At 45.2% G+C, this 12540-nt stretch overlaps 1 protein-coding gene across 1 annotated transcript; it reads left to right on the forward strand.

The window, feature by feature from the left end:
* Window positions 1–583: 583 nt before the first annotated feature.
* On the forward strand, window positions 584–2562 carry LOC107832219 (xyloglucan galactosyltransferase XLT2). Its single transcript, XM_016660034.2, has one exon. It carries the CDS (start codon window positions 779–781, stop codon window positions 2270–2272), a length of 1494 nt encoding a protein of 497 aa, XP_016515520.2. The 5' UTR covers window positions 584–778; the 3' UTR covers window positions 2273–2562.
* Window positions 2563–12540: the final 9978 nt, after the last annotated feature.

A 12540-nucleotide genomic window follows, 5' to 3' on the forward strand; every position in this document is an offset into this window, starting at 1 on the left:
GAATTCCATGATATTTTACAAAACAGATGTTTTTAGTTTTGTAAGTACCTAAATTAAATATTATTTATTTAGAATATATATAATAATTATTTTTACAATATTAGTTATAAATATATGATTACTAATTAATGTATATTCACGAAAAATATACATCTTAAATACAAAATATAATATCATTTATACTTATAAAAATTTATAGGCATATATTTATTATATTAACTTATAAGTTTTGATAATGACTTTATTTAAATTTTTATTTAATTGTGTAATTATACTTGTGCAACCAAATAGTAAACTTGTAATTACACTGTAATTATACTATGATAAATAATTAAGTTATCGTAATTACACAACTATATAATTATTAAGTTGTATAATTATCACCCTAGTAATTACACCAATTCCAATTACCCGATGGCTTTCCAAACAGACCCTAAATCTTTGCCTTAACAAAATGAATATGGTAAGGAAATTGAGTTTACTGTAATTATCAAATACAAAGTGACACGTATGTGTATAGTTGGTACCAGAGGTGTCGATTTGGCTACTAGAAGCCGTTTAAAGCTTATATTTAGGGACACATGTTCCTTGGAATAATGGAAAAGCCAAAACACAACACCATTCGATTTTGATTAAAATCTCTCCTCGCTTTCTTCTCTTTTTCCCCTTATATCTCCACCATTTTCCACCGTCTTCGCCGTCTATCAAACAACCTTAACTTTCACTTGGAAATTTTCCGGCCAAATTCGCCGGAACAATACCCCTGTTTACTATTGTCATGCTTCCTTATTTCCATAACTCTCCTTTAAAACCCAAAACTCCTGATATTCCTGATCGCAAAAGCTTAATTTACTTCCTTCAACCCTTGCTCTCCTTTCACAATCCCCGTACATGGCTTATTCTTACCGTCCTCCTCCTTCAAATTCTCCTCCTCCTCAATGTCCACTCCCTCCCGTTCTCCATTTACATAACTTCCCACCCCCACCATATCCCCCCTCCCTTCACCCTCCCCACTACATCTTCCGCCGCCGCTATTTTAACCATCACCGAAGTTGATACTATTACTAACTTGTGTCCTTTAGGTAAAGTATATGTCTACGACCTCCCTCAGTTATTCAACGCGGAGTTAATACAAAATTGCCACGAATTAAACCCATGGATTTCGCCATGCGAAGCGCTGTCGAACGACGGTTTTGGCGGCAGAGCCACCGGACTTTCGAAAGTTGTTCCGGAAAGCCTTATCGGGTCGTGGCATTGGACGGACCAGTTTGCATTGGAGCTAATTTACCATAACCGTATGGTAAACTATCGGTGCAGGACTATGGAGCCGGAATCTGCTACGGCTTTCTACATCCCGTTATACGCTGGACTAGCGGTGGGAAAGTACTTGTTTAAGAAGAACTCCAGTGCAAAAGATCGTGATATGCATTGCGAGCTGATGCTCATCTGGGTCCAGAATCAAACCTATATGAAGCGTAAAAACGGTTGGGATCACTTCATATCCATGGGCCGCATCTCATGGGATTTCCGCCGATCGAAAGATAAAGATTGGGGTTCTAGCTGTATATACATGCCGGGAATGCGTAACATCACGCGCCTTCTAATCGAGAAAAACCCTTGGGACTATTTCGATATTGGTGTGCCTTATCCCACCGGATTCCACCCCAGCACCGCTAATGACATCACCCAGTGGCAGAACTTTGTCCGTTCGCGTGAAAGAAAAACTCTCTTCTGCTTTGTTGGGGCGACACGTGGACTTATAAAAAATGATTTTCGAGGTTTATTACTGAGTCATTGTTACAGCGAGTCGGACTCGTGTCGAGTTTTGGACTGTGCTGGGTCGAAATGCTCCAATGGCACTTCTGAAATTCTAGAAACTTTTCTCGACTCGGATTTCTGCTTACAGCCTAGAGGTGACAGTTTCACTCGGCGGTCTATTTTCGACTGCATGGTGGCCGGTTCAATTCCGGTCTTTTTCTGGAAGAGAACGGCTTATTACCAGTACGAGTGGTTTTTGCCCGAAGAACCAGAGAGTTACTCGGTTTTTATAGATCGGTATGAGGTAAAAAGTGGGTCATCCATTAAAGCAGTTCTTGAAAAATTCAGCAAAGAACAGGTAAAGTCGATGAGGGAAAAAGTGATAGAGAATATACCGAAGATAGTTTATGCTAAACCCAATGGGGGTATAAATGGCATTAAAGATGCATTTGATATTGCAGTAGAGGGAGTATTGAGGAGAATTAAGAAACAGGAAGGAGGGTATAAATGGTAATAAACTATGCAAATGGGGAAATTAAGGTTTAGGTAGATATGGGAGTGCAACAGCTTTGCAGGTGCATGGCCATGGCGGCAGTTGAGTTTAGTTACTGTTTTCCTGCCACAGATACACCATTGGAAAGCAGCTGCAGTTTGGGACGAAGTTGACATAAACTTTTACTTATAATTTTGTAATTTTTATGTGATGTATTTATGTAGTATAAGTAGCTTATATTAGCGGCGAAGTTAAAAGAATTTTTTCAGAGGTGTTCAAATTTAAAAGAAATGAAAAAAAATTCTGATAAAGTGTGTTCAATATTTTACTTGTGTATACAATATAATTTTTCGACGGTGGTCAGATTACCTTTTGGGACAGAATGGTATAAAATAAATGGGGAGAAATATGTTGACTGCATTCTGACCGCGGTTGCTGTAATAGTACTGTACATTCCAAAACTTAATTTCATGCATTATGAATGTGTTAAATAAGATGCATATTGTGTACATATTTTATATTGAGGTTTAAGGTTGTGATAGTCTTTGGCATTATTGTTTGACTCAAAAGATGTTAAAATTCTTTTGGACAAATCAATTAAAGATGAAGGGATAAATCGTAGATGGAGATAATAATCTCTAGAATAATAATAAGTGAAGAGAAGAGAGTTGCAAAGCTTCCTTTTTGTTTAAGATTGATAAGTTTCCCCGAATATCGCCCCCGTTACAAGGTCATTTTTCTCCCTTATATATTAGCGAGAAGCCCTTCTCAATTGTAAGAAATAAAATATAAAGAATATTCGACGGAATATTCTTAATGTCCCCTAATGGATTTACGCTTCTACAAGGGTCGTATAGTTTCTTCTTTCGCCTTAAGGTCGTCTCCCTCGGGACGCTTTTTCGAAGGTACTTGGTCGTTTGTGGTACTCATCATAGGTTGAGGTCGGTCAAATTTGGACCCATACAATTAGTGCCTCCGCTTGTCGGGGTCGCGGCCGGATGCGTCCTCGATGAGCGGACTGCGTGCATTCTTTTGGAGAAATTTGACATGTGGGAACGTTATGACATGGCCAATGGGAGTTGGTCATAATGTTCAGCAAAACATCGTGTGGTGCACTTCTCCGGGAAGTGATGTCAGCTTTACGTGCGTCATCATTACGCAGGTTTTCGAGGCGGGGACTGACGGCTTGGTGCTTCGATTCTTGCACTGCTTTGAGGCCAGTCGCCTCGATTCTGTCGCCTCCCAATCCTATAAATAGGTGAAGGATTTGAATTTTGAAAAACTTTAGCCATTCCTCTCTTGAAGACCTCTTTCGTTCTTTCTTATTTGCTCTATTATCCTTATGTTCTTCTTTCATTCACCATCTGAAGCTTCTTTTTCCTTCCTACTTTTGTGTTGATACTCCTTCAAAGGATATTATGCCGAGGTCTCGTCGTTCTCGCGAAGAGGTTCCTGAAGCCACCCCATCATCAATGGTGCCTCTTTGTGACAGCAGAGATGTGGTGGTAGGGGAGAGTGACAGCCCTCCTACGGTGGAGGAGCTACTACCAGGCACCCCTTATCCCGGAGTGACTTCCTCAAAGATCCACCTCCCACCCCGAACCCCGTCTTTTCTGAGACGGAGCAGGTCCATATTGATGCTTTTCGTATAAAGTATGACATTCGTGCTCATGTAGAAATGGTTCTAGTGGGGAGGGATTATGTAGACGTCCACAGATCTGGGTACTGTGCTTTCTATGAGTACCCTTTTATGATCGACTATACTTTTCCTCTCTTCCCCTTAGCAGAAAAATTTTGTAGATTTTACCAAGTTTGCCCAGCACAACTTTTGCCATACATGCTCAAGGTGCTTCTGCTATTGACTAAGTATGCAGAGTTGGCGGAGTGTAGCGTTTCTATCCACCACATTTTGCACATGTTCACACCTTGCTTTCTTAGGGGTACCATGGTGTATTTGAGGCTTCGTGGTACGAAAGGGCTAGTAGTTGGAACAGATGACCGGGCAAGCCGCAAGTTTTGGCACAAGTACTTCTTTGTCAAGACCAAACATGTCGTTTCTGACTCCGCCAGACTCCCGAAGCGGTGGAATGGGACTCATAAGTGTTGTCATTCGTTATGTTCCCCTCTCTTCTTTATTCACTGTAAATTTTATTCGCTTGCCGTTTTGCAGCTATGGGCCGTCCGCCTCGCCCCATTGCGGGTATCAAGGATTGGCTAGCCCACCTGTTACATCACGTAGCAGAAACTCGAACTTGGCCCGCCTTCATGCAATGTAATGGCCCTAAAATGTAAATGTCTTACTCACTACTTCGTTGGCCATGCAACCTTGCTTAATGGTGCGACCCTTTGTGATGACAGGTCGAGGAGCTTCCAGGAGGAGGGCGATGGTCCCCGCCTTTAGACAAGTCGTTGCTACTGCAGATATGTTGCTTGTCTTGAGTGAGTCTGTCCGGGAGGGTTGTCCTTAACCTACTCAATTAGGAGATCCGTCTCGAGTTGTGGCCGTGAGGGAAGAGGCTTCTTCGGTACCGGCCTCACGTCTTTTGGATGAATCTTCTAACTGGGATGAGCCTTTGTCGACTAAAAAAGGAGGCTGGAGCTAGGAAAGGGCGTAGCTACAGACGCTGATGGTAGTAGGGCGTCCCGGACAACACTTGTGCCCGTATTCATGGCTGATGCCATTTTGTCGGGGAGATCTCCTCAAGAGGAAGGAGTTGGCCCAGGAGATGGTTCAGTGCGCTCCGTTGAGGGTGGGGCGTCGTCTAACGTTGGAGGGCATCGTGTTGAGCGTAGCGGCTCGGGTTCGAATATCGACCCAGAGGATGTCGATGAGTTTTTGGGTCGCCATACCCATGTGGAGGTTAGGATGAACGGATCCGACCGTCATGTGGTCGTTCCGGAGAACTACAACTTGCTACTGAACAACGAGCATGTGGCATCAACCCTATCTCCTCTATGTGCCACTCCTGAAAGTGAGATGCTTGGGCCGATGAGCAACGTAGAGTTATCTCAGAAGGTCGCTGGTATGGCCCTGCAGGTAGGTGCCTTTCCTTCTCTTTTTGTCGTTGGATTTATGCGGTAATCGTCGTTCTGTATTTTGTTACTAACTTCTGCCCTCCCCTTTTTGTCAGACCCTTGTCCTGGAGATTGAGAAAGAGCGTCGAGAGAGAAAAAGGATGAGCCTTTATGAGAAGATGTCGTCCAAGTATCAGCAGTATCGTGCTAAGCATCGGTCGATGTCCGATATTTATCATCAAGACCCTGAGTTTCAGGTGTTTCGTGAGGGGCTCAAGCAGCGGGAGGACCAGTTGGAGCACAAGATAGAGGAATTGAGGGAGAGGGACGAGGAGCTCATGAAAGTCATCGCCCGTAACAGTGAGTTGGAGGTCTCCCTTAAGGCGAAGGAGGACGAGCTCGAGTTGAGCAGGGGGTAACGACTGAGAATGCCGACTTACAGGCGAAGGTAGCCGACTTGACCGTTGGGTTGAGTGCTAAGGTAGCGGAGATTGAGGGGCTTAAGGGCAAGCTGAACGTTAGCGCTGATAAGCTGGAGGCAGCTAGTTCTGAATCAGTATCTTTGGAAGTTGCCCTCCGTATTTCTAGGTCAGAGTTGACTGAGGAGAAGGAAGCCTCTGGTCGTCGGGTGGCAGGGCTCAAAGGGTGTGTTACCTCGCTGAGGGCAGAGGATGCGCGTCGACATTCTCAGCCTTCTACATCTCGCGTCTCAGCCGATCCGGTTGTGCCCCATCGTTTATACGAGTTATGGGTCCATGCGGAGGCTCGGCTTGATGTGTATAAGGTTTTTCACACCTAGGGAAGGGCTATTGAGGCGGAGGTTCAGGCTGTGCACGCCGAAGCTCGTGCAGCTCGTGAGTCATGCGGGTAAGACCCCCTCAAACCTGACGGGGATGACATCAACTCTGATGATGCGAATCACCTTGCCTCAGATTCGTGGTATAAAGACGCTTACCCCGTTAGGGATGATGTGTAGTCTTAGTTTGTATTTGCTTTTGTTTAGGGATTTTTGCACGGGTCATACTTGGGCCTGTTTGTAGGGGCAAATGTAAATGATATTTTGCTGTAATGTAGAATTTACTTTTGTCGACTTATTTTTTCTTGCATTTATTGCACACATGATATTGTTAATGCCCTTGGCTGTTGGGATGTTACTTCGTCCTATCGTCCCAACTGTCGTCGAAGTAGAATCACGTCGTAGTTCGAACGAGGTCGAACTTATATTATCGTCGACGGCCTTGGCCATTGGGATGTTGCTTCGAACTGTCGTCGAAGTAGAATCCTGTCATAGTTCGAACAAGGTCGAACTTATATTGTGGTCGACGGACTTGGCCGTTGGGATGTTGCTTCGAACTGTCGTCGAAGTAGAATCCCATCGTAGTTCGAACGAGGTCGAACTTATATTGTCATCGACAGCCTTGGACGTTGGGATGTTGCTTCGAACTGTCGTCGAAGTAGAATCCCGTCATAGTTCGAACGAGGTCAAACTTATGTTTTTGGAGATTTGATCATATTCCCGTAGGATAACGTCACATGTCGACTAGTGGAGATCTAGTTCTACATATACAATGGAGATTTGATTCCGTAAATACTATGGAGATTTGATTCCGTAAATGCAATGGAGATTTGCTTCTGTATAGATAATGGAGATTTGATTTCGTAAATACAATGGAGATTTGGTTATCTATATGTAGTCCCTTCATTACTTCGATCCGGGGGTCATATCGACGCGTCGAGGTAATGAACAACATATTGCCTCTTAAGTCAGCCCCCTTATCGCCTCGTTAAAAACCTCCTCGGGAAAACCTGATTGGGACAAAACTCGGGTGAGGAAAAAAGAGTGTGACTTAGGTGACGCCTTTTTTAGAAGTGGAAATACTTGAGATGGGCGACGTTCCAATTATTTTGGAGTAGTTTTCCCTCCATTGTTTCTAGCTGGAACACTCCTTTGTTTGCTGCTGCTATGATTTTGTGTGGTCCGTCCCAGTTTGTTCCCAATTTCCCTCATTAGGGTCTTCTGACGCTTGTGTTTTGTCCTTGAGGACGTAGTCGCTAACTTTTAGTGGTCGCACATTGGCTCTCTTGTTGTAGTATCTTTCTACTTGCTGCTTTTGGGCTACCATTCTTATGTGGGCCATATCTCTTCGTTCTTCAACTTCATCCAGATCTTGTAGCCTACTTTCGTCGTTGCTTGTTCCGCCCTCGTTGGAGTATCTCAAACTGGGCTCCCCGACCTCGATGGGTATAACTGTGTCGGTCCCGTAGACCAGTGAATATGGTGTTTCTCCTGTGCTCATTTTTTGGCGTAGTGCGGTATGCCCATAATACTTCCGGTAGTAGTTTAACCCATGGCCCTTTAGCTTCCTCAAGCTTCTTTTTCAATATGTTTACTATTACTTTGTTGGAGGATTCGGCTTGACTATTGGCGGCAGGGTGGTATGGAGTGGAGAGTATTCGTTTGATGTGCCACTTTTCGAAAAACTCAATCATTTTTTTTCTAACAAACTGAGGTTCGTTGTCGCAGCTGATCTCTTTGGGGATGCCAAAACGGCATATAATATTTTTCCATATGAAGGTGATGACCTCCTACTTACGTATCTGAGTGTATGCACCTGCTTCCACCCATTTAGAGAAGTAGTCAGCTAAAACCAAAAGGAAGCGTACCTTACCTCATCTTGCTGGGAGGGGGCCGACTATGTCCATCCCCCACTTTATGAATGGCCATGGCGAAGTGACGGAATGAAGGAGTTTCCCTGCTTGATGTATCATAGGGGCGCACTTTTGACGTTGTTCACATCTCCTGACATAGTCCGCGGCTTCCTTTTTCATGGTGGGCCAGTAGTACTCGGCGCGAACGAGGACTCGGACGAGGGCGCAGTTGCCTGTGTGAGCGCTGCAGTGCCTTTCGTGTACTTCTTCCAGTACTCGCCTTGTTTGATGTGGCCCAAGACATTTGGCTAGGGGGCCGCCAAACATTCTTTTGTAGAGATCACCGTTTACTAGGCTGTACCGGGCTGCCTGCACCCGAAGTTTTTTGGCTTCTTTTTTGTCTTGCTGGAGCGTTCCATCCTGCAAATAGGCTACAAAGCGGTTACGCCAGTCCCAAGTTAAGTTTATAGAATGACCTCGACGTGGTCAATTGCGGAATGAAGGAGGGTGACCACGTTTTCTTTGTTGATATTCCTGGTGGTCGCGGCTAGTTTAGCGAGGTCGTCCGATTTGATATTTTGCGCCCTGGGTATTTGGTCGAGGTAGCATTCATCGAATTCTAGCAGTAGGTTGTGGATTTCTAACTGGTATCTTTGTAGCCTCTGCTCCTTGATTTGGAAAGTCCCGGTGACCTGATTCACCACGTGTTGAGAGTCACAGTGGAGGATGAGTCGTCGAGCGCCATATTTGAGGGCTAACTTTAAACCGGCAATCACAGCTTCATACTCGGCCTTGTTGTTAGTCATCTCGGGGCATCGTATGGACTGGCGAATTACTTCTCCTGTAGGGACCTCGAGGACGAGTCCCAGTCCCAGTCCCGAGGCATTATAGGCACCATCGATGTAGAGGACTCAAAGGTTGGTATGTGTAGAAGTGCGGAGTGCTTCCTGTTCCACCTCGGGCAATATTTTCGTGCTGAAATCACTGATGAAATCTGCGAGCACCTGCGACTTGATGGCAGTTCGCGGTTGGTATGTTATGTCGTGCTCTTTTAGTTTTATGGCCCATTTGGCTAGTCTACCCGATAGTTCGGGTTAGGATACCCCTTAGAGGGAAGGTTGTCACCACTTTTATGGGGTGACATTGAAAATACAATCTAAGCTTCCGTGAAGCTATGACTAGTGCAAGAGCTAATTTTTTGAGGTGAGGGTACTTCATCTCGGCATCAATTAAAGTTTTGCTGATATAGTAAATCGGGGATTGCGTACCTTTATTTTCACGGACCAAGACCGCGCTTACCGCAACTTTGGAAACCGCTAGGTACACAAGTAGGCATTCACATGGGTCCGCTTTGACGAGCAGTGGTGGTGAGGATAGATACGTTTTCAGCTTTCTCAGGGCGTCGATACATTCCTCATTCCATTGCAACCCATGGTCTTTCCTTAATACATTAAAGAATTTATGGCATCTATCTAAGGATCGTGAAATGAACCTTGATAGGGCGGCTATTCGTCCTGTCAATTTCTGCACCTGCTTTTTGCTGGTCAGTATTTCCAGTATTGCGTCGATGGCCTTGATTTGGTCCAGGTTGACCTCAATTCCCCTTTGTGACACTAGGAAACAGAGGAACTTCCCAGAAGTCACGCCGAAGGCGTACTTTTCGGGATTTAGTTTCATTTCATACTGCCTTAGTATTTCGAAGGCTTCCCTCAGATGACCAATGTGATTTTCTTTCTTTGCCAACTTTACTAGCATGTCATCGATGTAAACCTCCAATGTCTTACCAAGTTGTTCTTTGAACATTTTGGTGACTAACCTTTGATACGTGGCCCCTGCATTCTTTAGCCCAAACGGCATCACCTTATAACAGTATGTACCTCGATGAGTGATGAAAGTGGTCTTTTCTTGATCTTCTTCAGCCATTAGAATTTGGTTATAACCGGAGTATGCATCCAAGAAGCTCAGCATTTCGTGCCCCGCCGTTGCATCGATAAGTTGGTCAATGTGGGGTAACGGGAAAGAGTCCTTCGGGCATGCTTTGTTCAAATCGGTGAAGTCGACACACATTCACCACTTCCCGTTCTTCTTTTTGACCATGACCACATTGGCGACCCATTGGGGGTATTTCAATTCTCTGATGGATCCGTTGGCGAGTGATATCAACTTCTTCGTTGACCACCTCATTGATTGCGGCATTGAACTTCCTACTCATTTTTCGTACCTTAGGATAAAGTGGATCGACATTTAGCTTGTGTGTGGCGATCTCCCTTGGGATTCCTGGCATATCTGAGGGAAAAAGCAAACAAATTGGCGTTATCAGTTAAAAACTCACTATACTCACTTGGTTCCGAGAGGTTGTGTCCAACATAAGCCTTTTTGGTGCAGTCAGTGTTATCTAACTGGACGGGATCAAGATCCTCTACGGTTTCTCTACAAGCTTCTACAATGTCAAGATCTTTGATGGCCTCTACTTGTATGTCGGGTTTGGTGCCCGACATGGCTGGCTGCTATGCTTCTGCGCTTTCCCCTTTTAGATGCTTGGTGTGTGTGCAATCTTGGGTGATCCGGTAGTATTCTTGGGCGGTACATGGCTCACCTCGGATGTTGAATATCCCCCATGGGGTGGGAAATTTGATCACTTGATAGAAGCTTGAGGGGATGGCTCGCATGGCGTGTATCCATGGTCGCCCTATGATGGCGTGTAGGCCATTTCCTGATTCATGACGTGGAATGTTGTTTCCAGGGTGACCCCTCCTGCTAGGATAGGTAGCACCATTTCTCCAGATGTCCGCTCTACTGCATTGTTAAAACCCGTTAGTGTTATGCAACGCAGTATTATTTTATCCTCGAGCCTCATTTACATGAGTACTCGTGGGTGAACAATACACGCGCCGCTTCCGTTATCCACCATGATTCTTTTTACATTGGTGTCAGCGATGCGCAAAGTTATAACCAAAGCATCATAGTGAGGGAAAGACAAACCGTCAGTATCTGACTTATCGAAGATGATACTATCTTCGAGGTTATCATACCGTTCGTGGGCGACTGTCCGTTTGAGTTTGTGCGTAGTAGTAAACTTCACATGGTCGATTACCGTATCATCGCCGCACCAATGATCATTTGTATGGTACGCACTGGTGATGGTGGTTTTGGAGGTCCTTGAGATGGGTCATGCCCTCGAGCGAAGTTGGCCCTTCCCTTATCGCTTAGCAGTTCTTTCAGGTACCCCTTGTTCAACATCCTAACTACTTCTTTTCGCAAACCTATGCAATCTTCGGTCTTGTGTCATCTTTCTTGGTGGAATTCACAGAGGACGTTCGACCTCCTGGTGCTTGGATCCGATTTCTTCTTTTGCGGCCACTGCACCTTCGTGCCCAGTTTCTCCAATGCGTACACTATTTCTGAAGGGGAAACACAAAAATTATGAGCAGATAGTAGTGGAGGCATACCTCTTTCATTTCGGAGGGGTGCCGTGTGTGGTGGCATGACGTTCGCGTGTCGCGGAGGGGGCAGGTTGGATGTACGGATATAGGGCTGATGTCTTTCTCGATTGAAATATGGTGGTTTATCTCTTCACCCATCGTTACGTTGATCTCTCCTTGTCTTGGTTTGGATTGATGTTAATCACTGAAGCGGCCCGTTCAGGTCATCCTTGTCTGCCCTTAGCTCGGTGCAATAGGCATTGTGGATTTCTTCCCATGTGGTGGGGGTATTTCATGAGTCTACTGAGTAGTTTTTTGGTCGCCTTTGATCCATTCCTGTTTAACCCATTTTGAAAGGCTGCTACTGCCATCCCTTCTGACACGTTCGGTAGACTCATCCTTACTCTGTTGAATCAGGCCAGGAAATCCCGAAGTCCCTCGCCCGTCATTTGCCTGACGACGAAGATATCATTGACCCTAGCCTCGACCTTCTTTGCTCCTACATGGGCGGTGGCGAATTTATCCGCCATCTCTTCGAACGTCAATATCGATCGCGCTGGTAGCTAGGAGTACCATGTCAATGCTCCCCTCATCAAAGTCTCGTCGAACTTTTTTAACAATACAAACGGTACTTGTTCTTTTGACAGATCATTTCCCTTTACCGCAATAACATAATGAATCAGGCGATCCTCTGGGTCCGTGGTCCCGTAGTATATTTTCAAGTATGGAGGCATCTTGAAGGTTTTTGGAATAGGATGAGGGGCAGCCGCTTCGCTGTATGGCTATTCGACGAATCGGCCCACGTCGCATTTTGGTAATATTTCGGAGCGCCCGGTATTTTATCAACCCTTTCCTGATGCTCCTTCATTTGGTCGCTGAGTGTTTTATTCTCATTTTCCATCTCTTCCATTTTCTTTAAGATGGCCATGAGTGCATCGTCACCTGCATTAGTAACAGTGCGGGGGTTACCTGTTCGTGTAGCGCTTGGATCATCGGTGGCAACTGCAATTTCAGTAGGTGGCACATCTTCGACATCTCCTTGAGTGGGTTTCTCGAGCATGTTGCTCAAAGCACTCGTTAGCCATTCTTCTAGTAGCCTTTTGACTGCTGGCGGGGCTTCCCCCGTCGTGGATGTTGAGGTTCCTCTTTCGCGTAAGATCGTTAGATCCCCGTGTGGAAGAGGTGAGACCTCCCCCTTCGGTG

Source organism: Nicotiana tabacum, chromosome 6 (assembly GCF_000715075.1).
Source record: "Nicotiana tabacum cultivar K326 chromosome 6, ASM71507v2, whole genome shotgun sequence".
NCBI lineage: Eukaryota > Viridiplantae > Streptophyta > Magnoliopsida > Solanales > Solanaceae > Nicotiana > Nicotiana tabacum.

Coding starts and splice junctions, on each gene's coding strand:
- LOC107832219 (XM_016660034.2), top strand. CDS start 779: ATGCTTCCTTATTTCCATAACTCTCCTTTAAAACCCAAAACTCCTGAT.